Source organism: Phalacrocorax aristotelis, chromosome 10 (genome assembly GCF_949628215.1).
Source record: "Phalacrocorax aristotelis chromosome 10, bGulAri2.1, whole genome shotgun sequence".
Lineage (NCBI taxonomy): Eukaryota > Metazoa > Chordata > Aves > Suliformes > Phalacrocoracidae > Phalacrocorax > Phalacrocorax aristotelis.
Window position 1 is genome coordinate 6,051,904 of NC_134285.1, and position 16,581 is coordinate 6,068,484.

Genomic DNA, 16,581 nt, shown 5'->3' on the forward strand with positions numbered 1-16,581 from the left:
TTAGTAATTCTCGTGAACACTCACTCTCCTGATAGAAAGCAGGAAAACAGAGGAATTGGAATAAGGTTAGAAAGGGCACCTGAAAGTCCCTGGGAAGGTTTTTGATGGGGCTTGGGGAAGAGGCTGTCGTGTGGGATGAGGAGATGTTACAGCAGTTACTAAATTAGGATTAGATTTTAGAGAATCCTTTTAGACAGAGAACTTCTCAACAAGATTTTCTGTTTCCTGCCAAACTAACAAGATCTTTAGGAGGGAGGGAAAAGCTTTCAGTAAGTGCTCTTGATGGGGAGAAATTTAAAAAATGGAGCTGGGGACCACTTGTTGGAAGCTGAGAATTGATTTCATTACAGTATTAATATTTAGAAATAATTAAAGAGGAGAACTAAATTCCAGCATCAAGTGATTAATTGTACTGCCCTTTATTTCATCTTTTCAGCACCTTTTTTTCCAATACAGCTTGCGCTGTGTTTACTGCGCATGTTTTTTTCTGGAGAAGTTTACTCTTTCTTTAAGAGAAAGGCTTTGAAGGGGAAGGTCTGCAGTTGATTTTAGGGGAAAAACATCCTATAGGGATGTCCTGCTCCCATGCAGTTTTCCCGTCCTAACATGAAAGCAGAAGTTTGTCGTCCTTGCAGCTGAGCAGCTCAGGGAACTGCTAGGATCTTGCTGGGGATGACTTGAATGACTTAATATTCAGCAGTTAATTGCAGCCAAGTGTGATGGGAATTGCCAGGGGTCCTGTTTGCTGTTGAAAAAATGCTAAGGATTTTGGGACTGCCCTGCTGTAACGGTGAGAACATTGCAGTGTTAAATTATCACATGGATGAAAGATACTTAGTAGAAAATTACAATAGCGGAGCTGCTAGGAGTACAGAGGAAGAGAGGATGCTGTAATTGCAGATCTAATTGCAACAACATGCAAGGATCAAACCGATACCTTCACTACATGCTGACATTACATTCTCTTCTGTGCTCTGGACAATGATTCTGCAATAAGTGCGGAATGAAACTCATCTCCTGAGCAAAAGCGGCTTGCCTTACGGGGAGTGTACTGGGCAGACTGGGTGATGTGTGAGTGCACTGGAGGGGGAGGAGGAGGATGGAGCGGTCCCGTACTGCTGCCTTTCTGCTAAACACGTTCGTTACAAGGCAGGTGTAGTGTTGCTTGGGTTGGGTTTTCTTCTGCCGTAACATGGAAGTATTTCCTTTCATATGTCTGTCAGATGAATAGTTCTTTCTAAACTGTGGCAAAACGGTTCTTTCCTTGGAAAAATATTTCTCTTCAGTCAGGCCTGAACAAGTAGCTAGTACTAACTGTTTAAAACCTGTTTTTCTTTATTATTTTAATAATTTTCTTTATTTTCTTTATATAAAATAAAAAATATTTTATATTAAAGAAATATTAAATATTAAAGACATTTTCTTTATTATTTTATCAACTCAGTTCCTGTAGCCTCAGGCTGTCCTTTAGTCTTGGGGTCCTTTTACTTGCTGACCAACCCAACCATCTTGGCTGACCTTTCAATCCATGACACGCTCTGAACACACCCTGTACCTTTGGCAGTGCCCCTCGTCTTATATTCACACCTTGAATTTGGATCTTTCCCTTCCCCACACGTACACTTGCTATCCATGCTCAGTCGTTGACCTTTAGATTTTGGAGGAGGAGATAACCTTTGTATACAGGCTTGCTCCGCTGAGCAGTTAGCATCACCTTCACTATCTGAAACACAGCCTTTTTCATTTTGGGGATGGAGGGAAAAGGACCTTTTCTTCTACCCTGGCAATTCCTGATTTCCCCAAGGGAGCAGGATCCCAGTGAAGTATTTCAGCACGGCCAAGCTGGGTTTATGAAGTGCTCCAGGTTCAGTGTAGTGGCAGTGGCCTGGTCTGGATGTGAACTGCGCAGCTATAAAGCTGAGTGATCTTCTAATAATATTTTGGATGTTTGTGATGGCAGAACTCGCACGAGAGAACTGGTTTGTTCAGAGCGCTTGTGCATTTCTATAAGAGGGCAAGGTAGTAAACTTCAGCAGTGAAAGGGAGGCAGCACTGTCAGATTTGCTTGGAGTTTTTGCTCTTTGGATTTATGCCAGGGGCCTGTGCTTCTTTGACCCTGTTCTGTAGTCTCTCAAACATCAAGGTTCTTCCGTGCAGTCAAAAGATAAAACACTTCATCAGCTGGCTAATCCCTGTATGCATATTGCACTGGAAACGGCAATCTCCTTAAAACACACCTGACTCTCTGAAATTTTCAGCCTTTTGTCCCCATTCTTCTCCATCAGTGGCTTCGAGGTAGGCATTAGGTGCTGTCTGAAGTTGGGAATGCATTAGGAAATACTTCAGCCAGGGGCCCAACATAAAGTTTTACCATTAGCTTTCAGCCAAAGCTTTATACTTGGGAGTGTGAATGCTGTCAGGGATCCTTCTTTTTGTCTTTCTCTGTAAATGCTTGGTTATAATTGCCAGCAAAGACCAAAGTGAGCTAAATACATTGTCTGCAACATATTAACCTCTGAAAAAATATTTATTATAAACTCTGAGTTGCAGTGAGTAGCAAGTGGTAAGTCACATACCATTTAGAGGATATTTGCTCTCAACCGCTTTGTTCGTTGTCAAATCTGTTTCGTTTCTGATGTGACAATTCCGTTCGTTCATTGCTGTAACTCTTTGGCAGAAAAAATGTCAAGTACTACACTAAATATTTTGCTGAAGAAACCCATTCAGCCATGTTGAATTAGAATAATGTCTCCAAAAAGAATGCAGGCTCTGTTTGCAGTTGCCATCTGCTTGTTAGAGTGTATATGCATGTTGCTTTCCTGCAAGGGATATGTGGTTTTATATACACAAGACAGTCTAATTTTTCAGTTTTCAGAGCAGCAATATTTATTTTGTTAGAACTGGGTGTTCATCTGTGGCTTGATGCTGGCACAAAGATGATATATCCATCAGGGTTTCCTGGCCGTGTAAAGGAACAATGGGCAAAAATGTAGAATATTGTTCTAGAAACGCTGTCCTTGGAGTGAGGTCAGGGGCTTCATCCCTAAAGGTGGTTTCTGTTCTTCCTGACAGGAGCGTGATGGGATGCGAGCAATTCTGGAGTCGTACGACAGTGAACTGACCCCTTCGGAGCACTCACCCCAGCTGAACCGGCGTATGCGTGAGGCGGAGGAGATGGTGCAGAAGCTGCATTCTCATAACACCGAGCTGGAGGTAATAAAGAAGCATCATGCTCTAACCCCAGGGGTGAAGTAGTTGAGACCTTTAAGATTGAATTACCTACTGATGTGATCTGCTCTCACAGAAGACAGATTTGCAAAATTCAGACTTTGAAATTCCAAGATCAATAAGACCCACAAGTTATTATTCTGCACCTAAAGCTGGCAGAAGCCAAGAATAATCATCTTTGGGTGTGATGAGTCTGCTTTGTGTTAGGCTTAGCTGTACTGCATGGCCAGAGTGACAACTAGTCCCTGCTGGTTGAAGGGTTGCAGAGCTGGGAAGTAAAGAGGTAATAAAATGTAGCAGGTGTGGTGTCCTGTCTAGTCAAAGTGGTTCACTGTGTGCAGCAAGGCTCTTCTGTACACAGTGTAAGTGAGGGTGTGTTTATAAGAGCTTTACTGTAAGGGTTGAAGAAGTAAAGTGTGTGTCTGCTGTTAACTCTGCACTTCTTGGCATTGGGCCTGAAAACACCAGAATACAAATAACTCCATTAAATGCTTTTTACTTGGTTTTCTCTAAGAAAAAAACATTCTTTCCAAAGACAGAAGTATTTCTTGAAGGAATTCTTATATTGTTTTTAGTCCTCTTCTTGAAAATTTGTATTCTGAAATGTGACAGTAATGAGGTAGTTGTTAACATTCATTTACCAAATAGTTCCCCTCTTCTCTGTTGCACTTTGTCATAGTGGAATGGGCTTTATGGTCATGAGTTGGAATATTTCGAATATGTCTGTGATCTTAAAGCTTGGCAGTTTTATTACATAGGCTTTACAATAGTCATAAGTATGTGAGTTTTGCTTTCTTCATGCCTAGTTCTGCCATCATACAGATTTATAAACACCATAATTCAGATGGGGTAAAACTTGTACGAATTGATGCTCCTTGGGTTCATGTTCAAGCCATAGAGTGGATTGTCCCACTGTGCCCAAACCTCTTGGTTGCTTCTGGTGTCCTTAAAAATGCTCTTTTCTTGCATTGGTAGGTGAGGACTTGAGTCATACTGGCTCCAGTGACCTTTAAAGCCTTAGCAAGCAGGGCAGCATAGTGTGGTATAGATCAGTATCATGGTATAGATCCACTTCACGCCTGTTTCTCAGAAAAGGAACTCTGCTAAGTTTTGGGCACGTTGATAAAGAAGTTAGAGGGTAACATCAGATGAAGTGGAAATTTGCCTGAATTTGTCTGTCTCACAATGGTTCTCTGTGTTGTCTTTTGATCACCGTATTGCTTACCACCAGAGCAGAATGAGACGACGCTGACAGAAGTGATAGGTGACTACTTTATCCTGTTCTCTGAGTTGTTTCCAGCAGTGGCTCTGGGTTGTTGGAGGGAGATTTCCCACATTGTTTCGCTGAATGGGTCAAATGGGCACAGTGTCTTTGGGCAATGGCAAATTACCTTATCTTCTTTGGGTGAAAGCACTGAAGAGTGTGGGAGCCACCTGCTGCACCCCTCTAATTATTTAAAGGGAACAAATTCTAAGTTTGTTTTCATGGATATGGATTAAGGTCTACATGGAAAATTTCAGAAAGGAGCTGTGTGCTCTGGAAATTTGTTCTGTGTGATGTCAACCTTTAAGTCTTTCAGAGACTTTGCTCTACCAGGATTCAAAGACCTGATATTCCCCATGTAAAGTAAAATTTTACGCATCACTTGATAGCGTTTGCCTTTCTGACTGCAGTGTTGACTGCTGAATCCCATCCGTTTTGAATTTTTTGGGGAAAAGTTTTTTGTTCTAGTGAAAAAATGAAAACTGGAAAGGGAAATTGAGGTACAGGCAGGGCCTCATCATCAGGAGCAGCAGCTGTAATCAACTGCCTGTAGATCAAAGAACTGGTCGATAGCAGCTATTAATAACTTCTAACATAACGTTCTGCACCCTCCCAGCTCTGTTGAGCCTCTGTACAAATTTTAGAAATGTTGACACCTTCATGACTCATCTCACAAACAGAGGAGACGGCAGGAATGAGGCACCTTGGAGCCTCAGCTGTTTCTGAGATGTGGGAGAAAGTCTCCAGTGGGGAAGGCTGGGAAGTCAAGAAAAAGGGGGACTTCAACACATTTAAGTCAGTGAGGCAGAAGGGTCGAGGCATCCTGGGAGCCCCTGCTGTGGGTGGGCTTGGGAGAGCAGTACACAACCAGCTTTAGAGTAGCATGGAAGAATGAGAAGAGCCTGTCGTGAGCATCATGCACGTGGCAGCAAAGCAGCAACGTGCACAACTAGTCTGATGAGATCCAGGTAAGGTCTGGGGAGGCTGCGAGGAGAGGGAGTGGTGGATCTGAGCTGAAAAGGCCAGGCTGACGCTACTTTTTGCTGGGCTAAGTTGGTTAAAGAGTGAAAAACAATTAAGATGAGTAGTTAACAGAGGATATACCACCGCAGGTAATGACAGTTATGCCCACAGAGGAGCGCTTCTGGCCGCTCAGCATACACTGGGAACGCTGCGTGGTTGTTGCAGGAGCAGCCCTCGCACAGTCCCTGTGCACTGCATCGCTGCTGGGGAGGCTGCAGGTATCGCTGTGCTCCAGGAGCATCTTGAGTTTAAAAAAAGCCGTTGTAGCCTCTAAGGCAAATGCCTCCTCTTGCATTACATTTTGTAGCTTTTACCTTTCAGCCTTGCAGCCTTGTTCATAAGCCTTAAAATTCACACCATGTACCATGTCTTTCCTCCCTGACTTCTTTTATCACGTGTTTTTTTTCCTTTTTTTTGGTCTACTGAGTACTTAATTTACAAAAATCTCTTTCTGTGCTCCCTAGTAGAGAGCCCTTTGATACTTCCTCCCCGCCCCGTTTCTTCTGGTTGCCCTAATCTGTTTCCAGCAGCCCCACCTCTGAACAAACCATAGAAGGGAAAAAGTGATGTTCTTAACAGGGATTTTTCTTTACTCTAAAAATGGAGATTTTCCCATCCATTCCAGCAACAGCTGTGTGAGGCAGGAAGCTCTCTGGTGAAGGTGGAGCAATAGTGATAACACAGTAGGAAAGAGGAGGAAGCCGCATGGGACTAGGAAGAATTTTGGACTGAGGCAACAGCTTTTAATTCATTAGGGAGATGAGGTCTCTGATAAGTCCTTTGCTTGATGTATAAATGGAGGTGGGAAGCTGTTTAAAAAGAACGCAAAGAATGAGAGAGGAGCGTGTAAGCCCTGGAGGGTTGCGTGTGAGTAGTTTATTAATGTATGCTGGGAGAATGAAGTTAGGTTGGTACAGTGAGTCCTGCCTGACTCCCTCATTCCCCAGCCCTCACTGGGCAGGACGGCTGCTGGGAGTGCTGGTACATCTGCATCGCAGACATCGCCTGGATTACAGGCACCTTTCCAGAAACTGAAATACAGAAGGATGCTTTCATCCTGGATCACTTCAGACATGCAGCGTCGCTGCATAAGAACTAGTCCTCTCGGAGTCCGATGGCGCAGAGGACTGGAAGACAAAGGAAGGCTGATGGGAACTTTTTAAATCCCCTTCATTGATGACTGATGAGAAAAGCTGGATCTCTAATGCGTGGGCATGCAAACACCTAGTCTGTTCTGGGACTGAAAATGATTGCTTTATCCTCCCCAGGACTGCTTGCCCCCCGTCCGACCCCCTGCTCCACAGTGCTGATCTGGCTGGAGAGGTTCAAGAAAGCACTTTGCGGAGTACTGAATGTAAAGCAGAGGGGAGATGCAAAGAAAAATGCCATCTGAAATGGTGGCTGGACAAGCAAGCAGGCTGTGTCAGCCTATTTCATGTGGTTAATGAAGTGTCATTCACCATCTTTTTAAAAGTGTGTTTTGGAACTGAAGAGGGAATGAGTTTGTCCCTAGCCAGCCTGCTGTAAATACTTAAAATAAACAGAACTGTAGCTGTATTTGTATCACGGCATGAATTTTTGTTTTGATACTGGTGATATTAACACTTTTCTTGCCAATCTTGATTAACTTTTATTACCTTAGCTCCCATTACTTCTAATTTCAAAGTAAACATGACAAAACAAGAAGCTTCTGTGCATGCAGCAGCTGCTGTGAAAAAGCTCTGATGTGGAGTTTAGTGTTTGAAAAGTTAAATCCAGCTGCACAAAAGAGAAATAATCATAAATATAACTGCATTAATAGCGATTTTATTACAACACACTTGGCTCCATATGAAACTCTAATGAAGAGAGATTTGCAAGGAAGACCCATGCTGACACCTTCAGTGGTCTCCAGCATTTTTTACATTGAGAGATTTACACTGTCTGTGAGCACCATATGTACTCTAATCAGTTAATTATGAGTCTGACAGTTTCAGCACATGACATGCCATATGTTCTGTGTTTTTGTTCCACCACGGGCATTACTGGTGACCTCAAAACTCATTGACCAAATATTGTCACCTTATCTGCTCCTGATAACTGCAGCGCATCTGCTGGCGGTGAAAATTGGGCATTGCTGATTCTTGTCATGTTAGTCACAAATCTGCTCCTTGCAAAGGGAGTTGCTTAGCAGTCACCCTGGTGTTTAAAGTGCTTAAAATTTACGTGCGGATGCAATAAAATGTTTATTTGAGCAGTTAACAGTTCTTCCTTGTCTCTCAACCCAGCTTCTCCCATCAGTGCTTTTCCACTCTTTTACCTTCTGTTTTTTGCTCTCTTTGATCCACACTTTATGTTTATCTTGCTTCATCCCTCCTCTGCTGAATTTCCTCTCCCCCTCAAAGGTAAATTGCTTCTTTCCATAGCAGAAGGGGTCTCTGTGATGATGGGAACTTTACAGAGAAATTTCCTCCCATCTGTGCAAGGTACAGAAGAGTTTGTTTTAATTTTCAGATTTATTCTGCCTGCTTTCTCTACCTCTCTGCCGCCATCCAACCTTTGTGCACTGTTTTTTCTCAGTGACAACTGTAAGAAGCAGTGAGGAGATTACTCTGCTCACTTTGGATGTCCATAAGGAGCAAATCCAAGCCACTAGAGCTTTCCTGCCACTCCAGAATGGCATATGTTTCACTTGCCCAGACTTCTACTGTCATTGTAGCATCTTATCTGTGACTCATGTGCGAGAAAACAGGCTGTCTCTGGAGATGATGCTAATGTGCTCCATGCATCAGCTACCACTGATTGCTGAAGCAGTCACAGGGCTGGACATCATCTTCTGACAAAGCAAACACCTTGTCGAAATAGCACTTTGAACCTGAACACTTTGGCGTCTCTTTGCAGCCTCGAGCCTTCCCAAGAACCACTGCGGTCCTTTGCGGTTTTTGTGTGTGTGTGGTTTTTTTTATTTTTTTATTTTTATTTTTATTTTTATTTTTATTTTAAATTTTATTTTTTCTTTTTCTTCTTTATTTTCTTTTTTTCTTTTTTGTTTTCCTTTTTTCCTTTTTCAGAGCAGGTCAGGCTGCGTGTCCTCCAGCAGTCCTGCAAAATGGATTATCCTGGATTCTCTCTTCTTTCACACATTTCATCTTCCTTCAGACCCGAGTGACCTTGTGAAGTCAAGGAGCCATTAGTTTCCTCCCCTCCCTTTTACATCTGCCAGTGGCTGTGTTTTGGGAGAGCACCTTCCAAATAACCACCATATAAATGAGGAAGTCAAGTCACGGAGGGGCTTAATGATTTGTTAAAGATGACAGTCCCTGCTCTGTGGAAGAAGAGTGCCTCTTAAAACTGGTTGATGCTGCAGCAGAGCCTATCTCTATGTATCTGAGACTTCGTGTTTGGTTGAACTAGATTTAAAAACTCAATTACTACTAATTTTTTTGAGGACATTCCCCATTTTGGATCTGCCCTGAAAGTTATTAATTGATCAAGAGAAGCCGTCCATAGCACTGCATTATACTGGAGGTATTCTGCACAAACCAGCATTGTTTTCACTACAGGTAGATTTTTACAGGTATTTTTAATGTGTGGCTGCTCTGACAGTTTAAGAATGGCTTTAACTCAGCAGTTCCTAGGGACCACAAGCGTCCATCATTCTTAAGAAGTGAGAATGTCTGGGCACCAACTTGCATAAACTAAATTAAATCATTAACTAAGACAATAGCTGTACCTTTAGCCAATGGTAAACTGCTTTATAGACAAGCCCCCAGAAAGATTACCAGTTGCAGAAAAAGCAGCAGCCGTAAGGACCCTTTTGCCACTCTTGGCTGCATATTGAAGTAGGCTATTGAAGCGCATGGCACAGAAAAGCGTTTTCCAGCTTTGCTGCCTTCTTGTGCTTCAACTGCAGTACGAACAAGGGGAGGCACTGTAATTTCCATCACATCTTGTTGAAAGTCATGCCCCTCATGTGGATGTAGTCTGTGACACTCTCCCCCCAGTTCTCGTAGCGACTAGATCATGTCTTGACTCTCTGAACTTGAAAATTTCTAGTCGTGATAAATATAAATTATCACCTGTGTTAGCAATACAGAGAGTTTAGGTTCCATTCATGCAACCTCCGCTGTCCGAAGTGTTTCAGGCTGCAGGAAGCATGCCTAGCCTAGGTAAGACTATACTAATATCATCAATCTCCTGTCTAGGCATGATGCTCAGAGGGTAGGGGAACACTCCTGTGCTCACCCTCTGAAAGATCTCTCTCTGACCCTGAGGGGATCGATGGAGGCCAACAACAAACAGATTTCTCCCTCCTTCCCTCCACCCCCCAACCTGCGCTCCCCTAAAAATGCTCTTGGTATGAGCAAATCCTCCTGTAGCCCCTTCCAGTGATGTTACGAATAACCAAGCGTGAACGAGGCTTGACCTAGGGAATTTGGATTAGCTTCAAACGTTCCTGGCTGTAGGACACAAGAGAAACAGATGAACTGGGTCTAAATTCCTACAGAATATTTAAAATTGGGCTCGCTCTTAGTGATGTTTTGGAAAGAGAAGATAAGTGGTGTGCAGTTATGAGTCATATTTACTACAATAGAACAGGGGAGAGCATTTCATATGCTTTCATAGGTGTTGAGGGCTTTAGAATGCTTTACACTGGAAAGCTTGCATGCCTGTGCCTAGAGATACAGGCTTCGCAATTAGATGTCTTTAGGTGGAGGAGGAAGCAAGAGTACATGTGGAGTGGGAGCAGTGGCCCTGTCCCCGGCAAATGGCAGCAGGCAGGCGTTGCGTAAAAGAGCTGCTTTTGTGCATTATGGTGCGTATCACCTCCTGCTGCGAGTGTGCAGCTGTGGGAGCAGGGGGCTGAAACTGGGATGCTAGTGCAGCGATAACATGCCTCTTCCCTCACAGGCAGAAGACAGAAGGAAAAAGGCAAATTAAGCATCTTTGGGGAATGGGGTTAGGAACGGGTAGCTACTACCTTTTCAAAGGGAAGGCTTTGAAAATGTAGAAGTGTGTTCTTACGTCTTATGTCGGTCTCCATCACTTGCTGTTGGAATCCAGGCAGTGTGGAGGGAAGGGCTGGGGTCAGTAGGGCAGCTGTAGGGCAGTTTCCTCCCGTGTTTGCACCACTTTCCATGTTGCTTTCCACAATTACAGAATTGCTTTGCTTTTTTTTTTTTTTAACGTTAGAGAAGCATTTGGCAAATAAGTAAACTGCATTCTGCATTTAATTCAGAGATTTAACCTCTTTGAATCTTTTTCCAAGCTGGAAAACATGGTCATTTTATGTACCACTGGGCTCACCCAGGCGAACTGTGCAGCTACAGCCCATGTCGCTGCTGTGTCACATCTGGTAGCAGTGTTTGTCCTCAGGAGTACTCGAGTGATCCTTGGACAGGAATGATCAAAGCTTCCCAACAGCTTCCAGGGTACGTGGTGTGCCTCTGGAGCAGGGTGATGTGATCCCGGTGGGGGCAATGGCACATCCTTCGGAGCACTTCCAGCCCAAAGTTGCCTGAAGTTTGTGGTGTGTGTTCACGTGACTCACCACCCAAAAAATATTTTGGCGCCTGGCTCATTAGGGACAGGAAAATTGGCCAATCTTGGCCAATTTGTCTCCAAACTAAGAACCAAGTTTGTTTCTGTTGGATTTCCCAGAGGTGCTCTCTGGCCAGTGCATCTCATCTACAATTCTAGCACAGATATAGGGTTGATGTTAAATGCCTGATAATTATTAGACCTACTACTTAAGAACATTCTCCCATTGATGAAAACTTTAACAGCTTGTGGAAACCAAGCAATTCTGGGGCAGAAAGGAGGCAAATATCTTGTGAAAAAAGTAAAAGCTAAGATTGCACATCAGGATAATGTTTTATATGGAAAATGCCATGGAAATTTTAGCTATTCCTTAACTCTGCGTTGTATTAATGGCATCAAATAGCACTTGTCTGGGCATCTTAAGAGCTGTTCTGAACTTGTTGAGGTTTGTTGATTTTTGTAATGATTGGATTTGAATTCTGTGATTTGTAGAGCTTCATTTCAGCATAATTACATAATCTGCATAATTTAAGTTTTAAAGTATGTATTTGTGTTTTCATGTCATCTTTTAATTCATGATGATGGTCTCCTGTAAGAATGAGGGATTAATATTTTTAATTATTATTTTCTATTTTAAAACATGCTGTAAAGATTCCAAAGATTTCCTGCAGGGCATTGTTACATGGTTCAACACATTTCTGCCCGCTGTGTTTCTATGGGCTCCAGCTACAGAGTTTTGTTGAAATCCTGTTACCAAATAGCTATAATATATAAACAGAAAAAGTGCTTTGAGAAAACAATATCAACACAAGGTTGTTCCCATGCTCTTGTGGATCCTAACGCTCCTGCTCGTTGCAGTTTGCAAGAATTGTAAGATCCCCTTTAATACACTTAATACTTTGGCTGTTGTGGCAATTAGAACAACAGCAGTTTCTGTCTTGGTTTTCTTTTTGAAGCCCATTGATTCTCTCATATTTTGGCCTTAATTGCCAGTAGTAGAAGCGGTGTTTCTTCAGGGAACTAATTAGTCTAAAAAGCCTGGTTCAGCATAGCGCTTGAGCACAGTTAGTTGAACGGCGCCCAATGCTAAAGCTGATTGCAATTGTTTTATTTCAGAACATACATAATTATGCACCTTTAGTATTTTCTTCTCCATAGTTATGAGTTGCATTTGCTCCTGTATGTTCTCCCTGTCTTTCCCTACGGATCAGTTTGTCCATCGGGTGCAGCTTCTCCATTTCTTCACTGTGGTTTCATATTAAGGTCATGAATTAGAATACTGCACCATTGCTAGTTGTAACTTGAACAGAATTTAAGGGAAGGTGGCTGGAATTTCTCCTTATTTTTCTCTTTTTCTTTTTCACTTAAATGTGACTAGCCTACTGATATTTGGAAAAGGCTGGGAACACAATAAGTGAAAAAGCCAGCTGATAGCGGTTTTCACCAAGCTGTGAATAGAAACTAAGCCGTTGATATAGATCTCCTCTGTCCAGGGGTGGTCCAAGTAAATTGTGAGGAACAATTCTGTTTTCTCAGAGGCTTTGCAATTTATCTATTTGCTTTAATCAGTGTTAATGTCAAATGTGCTTCGATTGTGCTAAAAGCTTTTCAGCAAAACAAACCGGAAGTCCTAAGTTTTGGAAAAGCCACAGTCTTCCTGTAATGCAAGCTGTAACATTCCTCTTTTGAATTTTGTGCTGTTCAATAAAGCAGGCAGTACTACTGTACAGAACATGTGCCGTGAATCCAACTGTGGTGATGGTAACGTAGATATGAAATGCATGGCACACTAATTTGACATATTGAACTGATTTATGTTTTCAATTTGTTTAAATGGCTATAATGGCTATAGCTTTGACAGATGTACACTCAAACTTCAGTTCTGTTCAAGACCATGTTAAAAATTGAACTGATTTCTGGTTTAAAACATTGATTTTTGTCTGTTCTGTGTTCTCTTGCCTGCATTCCACACGCCAGACTCACAAACATGAGTTCTTGTAACATCAACTTTACACCCTTTTGGAAAACCATGGAAACAGCTTTTTGTCCATTGGAAAGCTGATTCTTGGAAGAGTTGCTAAACCTAAATATTTTTAATTTTTAAAGGAAGTAAACAAGAAGCTTGAAAGATTACATGTTACACTAGTATTGGTGTATAAAAACCCAATGACTTATTCAGTAGCTATGAATGTGAACAGAGTAATTATTTTGTAGAGGTTATTTTAAGTAGAATATCTTGTGTATTGGGAGAGTTTTTGAGGCTTCTTTGTGTAAAGACTGCCACCATACATTATTTATGTACACAAAGAAATTATTAATGTCTGTATCAGTATTTATGGGAGTATCTCTTGAGAGCCCACAAACTCTGATTTTTTTTTTCTTGAAGTCAAGGCTATGCAATACAGTTGGGAACTGGCCTAATGGTAGAGACCACAAACCCATGATCTTTACTTTATGTGGCACATATTATTGCTAAGCTAGCTGTTACCAACCCTACCTTTGGCAATTATATTCTGACTACTCTTGATTTTATTCACAGTTCATGCAGATGCAATGTTCTTCAATTTCTAATCATCTGGTTTATTCCCTTTTATAAGAGATCATTTCATTAGTGGAAAATGCAGCCACAGGATAGATCAGTTCCCTGACCCAATTTCTCAAATATTCAGACAAAATGTGTGCTCCTTTGACCTCTGTGGATGGAGCAAAATAAGGTTGCTGGTTTCTGAAGCATTCTGTGACCTTTTGTAAAAAGAAAGGTGTTGGGGACAGCTAGGAGTGATGCCTGCATGACAAACCGGTATTTCTCTAGGTGGGAACATTCAACAGTGTCTAAACCGTGTTCACTCATTTCTTGCTTTTTATGCAGGCAGGTATGAAAGGGCAAGAGCACCTGCTTGCAGACTGCTGTGAGGAGACCCCCCCTTGTTCAAAGAGCCACGGCTGGGGGTACCTGGGTCTCTGACGCTGCCATTCTTACTAGGTGGAGACTGCTCTGTGTGTGCTGTTTGCTCAAAGATCATCTGAGTGTACTTAATTGTATCTCAGCTGCAGCATGGCAGCACGCAGAGCTGTTGAAAAGAGAGAAGTTGTTAGCATTATGTATGGTATTTATTTAAAGTCAAGTTGCTCACTGTGCTTGGCAGAGGCTGCCTGGGGGCCTGTGATGGGCGCAGAACTACCTATGCATATGTGTGTAATTCCTGTGGATGTTTATTGCAGTATAAGGTACATGATTAGTCTGAAATTCTTTCAACGTACGTGATACCGAACATATCCAAGCTTGTTTGAAAGTGTCAGTTAAGTTTTCTAATTTATTATTACTACCAAAAAGCACAATGTAAATATATGTGGTCCCAGTCCATGTTCAGGAAAGTATATCTAAAGAACTCTGGATGTCTGACTTTATGCTCTTAAAATAACATAGTGTCCCAGGCTAATTCGGTGGGCTTTTTATTGCTTTGCTGTTTACAGACGTTTTTGAAGGCAGGAGGTAAGACTATCACAGCTATATAGAGCAATGACATTTATCTTCACAGTGCACCATGGCCTTATCGTTCATAAGTGGCATTTCCTCTCAAGATAATGAGCACCTTTTTATTTAGGCCAGGCAAGACCCAAATTTATTGTATCTGATTTCTGTAGCCCATCAACACTTGGCATGTTACTGTCATTATTGTGGATATTGGTTTCTGTTGCATTCCACTTGCTCCTGGGGTTCTACTTGTTCTTGTTTCTGAACAGCAAAGGGGGTTGAGAGGGAAAAGGTCACGCTTGAGTCTTTATGAACATCTGAGAGCTGCTGCATGGCACAGATATGGCCACTCCTACAACAAATGTACGTTTTATATACCCTTCCTGTATGGCTTCTTCCATAAAGAGTAAGTCACCATTTTGTCATGTATCAGCCCAGGATGGACAAGCAAGCTGGTGTGGCCCCGAGGTCAGCCACATTTAGGCAAAGCTGAATCTTCATAGCTGTTTATCTGCTTGGTTCAGAAGAAAGAAAATTTAAGTGTGAACAGAAGGTTTAAAAAAAAAAAAAAAAGTGTTCACAATTCTTACTCGCAAATATTTACAGAAGGGAGCTATCTGTCATGATCCATGGCGCCTTACCCTGGCTCTATTTATTGCTTGATTTAATTTCGCCTGCTGCGTTAGCTGTGTGTGTACTCACCGCATCCCTTGTAGTGCCCATCCACCAGCGAGCCTGTGCACGCCTCTGAAATAGAGCTCCCGGCCTCAGAGCATCCCGTGCTGTGCGATGGAGGAGCGATTCAATATATCTTGTGCCTTTGTGGTGGGAGCTAATAACTGAGATTATCTTGGCATATGTTCTGACTTCTTTCCTTTCCTTGCCAAATGGAGATCTTTTATGTTTCTAAAGCACAGCTTTGCTAGACAGGCATTCAGGTGCGAGGAAACTCAAAGGTTTCTAATGGGACCATCAAGCTGTTTCACCTTTTGCCTTGTCAGTCTGCATTTACTAGAGCGAGAAGTGATTGTGAGTTGCTGGATTGCTTTCCTGAAATGAGTTGCTGTTTGGTTCACTCAGAGAAGATAAACACTTGCATCTCAAAAATATCATCCTGTCTGGCATCTTTGTTGGCAGTCTCAGCAGAAGGGCCAAGGAACCAATGGACCATGTCTAAGATAAAATTGCAGTGCTCCCTCTGGAGTTAATCCTTTCAGCCCCAAATTGAGAGGCACTGATGGGGCAATATAAGGAAGTGCACACTTCTGTTCCTTCTGCTCTGTCTATTTTGTGGATAAACAGAGGACTTCTGCCCCAGATTGATTAATCCAGCACTTTGCCCTCATGGTAACTCTCCTGCAACTTTTTACAGTGAAAATTAAACTGATGGTTGACAAACACAGAATATGTATCACTCCTGCACTATGCAAGGATGGTTTGTTTACTTGCTCTGTTCCTGCCACTGCGATTGGGGTTTTTTTTATTTACCCTTTGCATACCCTTTTCAAAACTTTTTTTAAGTAAGGGGATATATTAACGGATGGAGTTTAAAAGTTTGGATTATAGGTCCTTTTGATAGCCTTCTCCTCCTCCCTACAGGAGGAGGAAATAACTTAACTTTGAGAAAGCTGTAAATCTGTGCCGAGCTGGCATGGATAAGCCTTAATCCCCACCAAGGAGAAGGCTCTGAGGTAGTCTTGGGCTGCTCGCTGACAGACTCCATGGCCAGACAAGATCTGTCACAGAGTTGCAAGGAAGGACTTTACAAGAGTAGTGAAGGACCTTAAAGCTAGTAAAACTCCTTGAAAAGAGAAACCAGGACGTTTTCTGCCCCTTGGATTCTGTGAGACCCTCCTTCAGGCTTGAAAGAAGCAGCATAGGATTCAGAGGAGTAATTAAAAAGGTTGATTAAGTTGGCTGCTTTGATGAACGCCAGAAAGCTGGAGACTGGGGATGTCGTGGGCAGTCAGACTAGCTGTGGGAGAGAGGAGGAGAGTGAGCAGACAAGTTGGAACAAGAACTGTGAAACAAAATTTCCCGTTATTTTGAGAAACGGTTATTCAATATTATA

General features: G+C 42.3%; 1 protein-coding gene across 2 annotated transcripts in view; it reads left to right on the forward strand.

Annotated features, from left to right (window-relative positions):
- The window catches only part of MAD1L1 (mitotic arrest deficient 1 like 1), a 381,688-nt gene that overhangs the window by 158,431 nt on the left and 206,676 nt on the right, over positions 1-16,581 (forward strand). For both annotated transcript variants that reach the window (XM_075104884.1, XM_075104885.1), the window contains exon 12: positions 3,073-3,213. In XM_075104884.1, the coding sequence (XP_074960985.1) occupies positions 3,073-3,213 (141 nt within the window). The remainder of the gene's footprint in view (positions 1-3,072; positions 3,214-16,581) is intronic.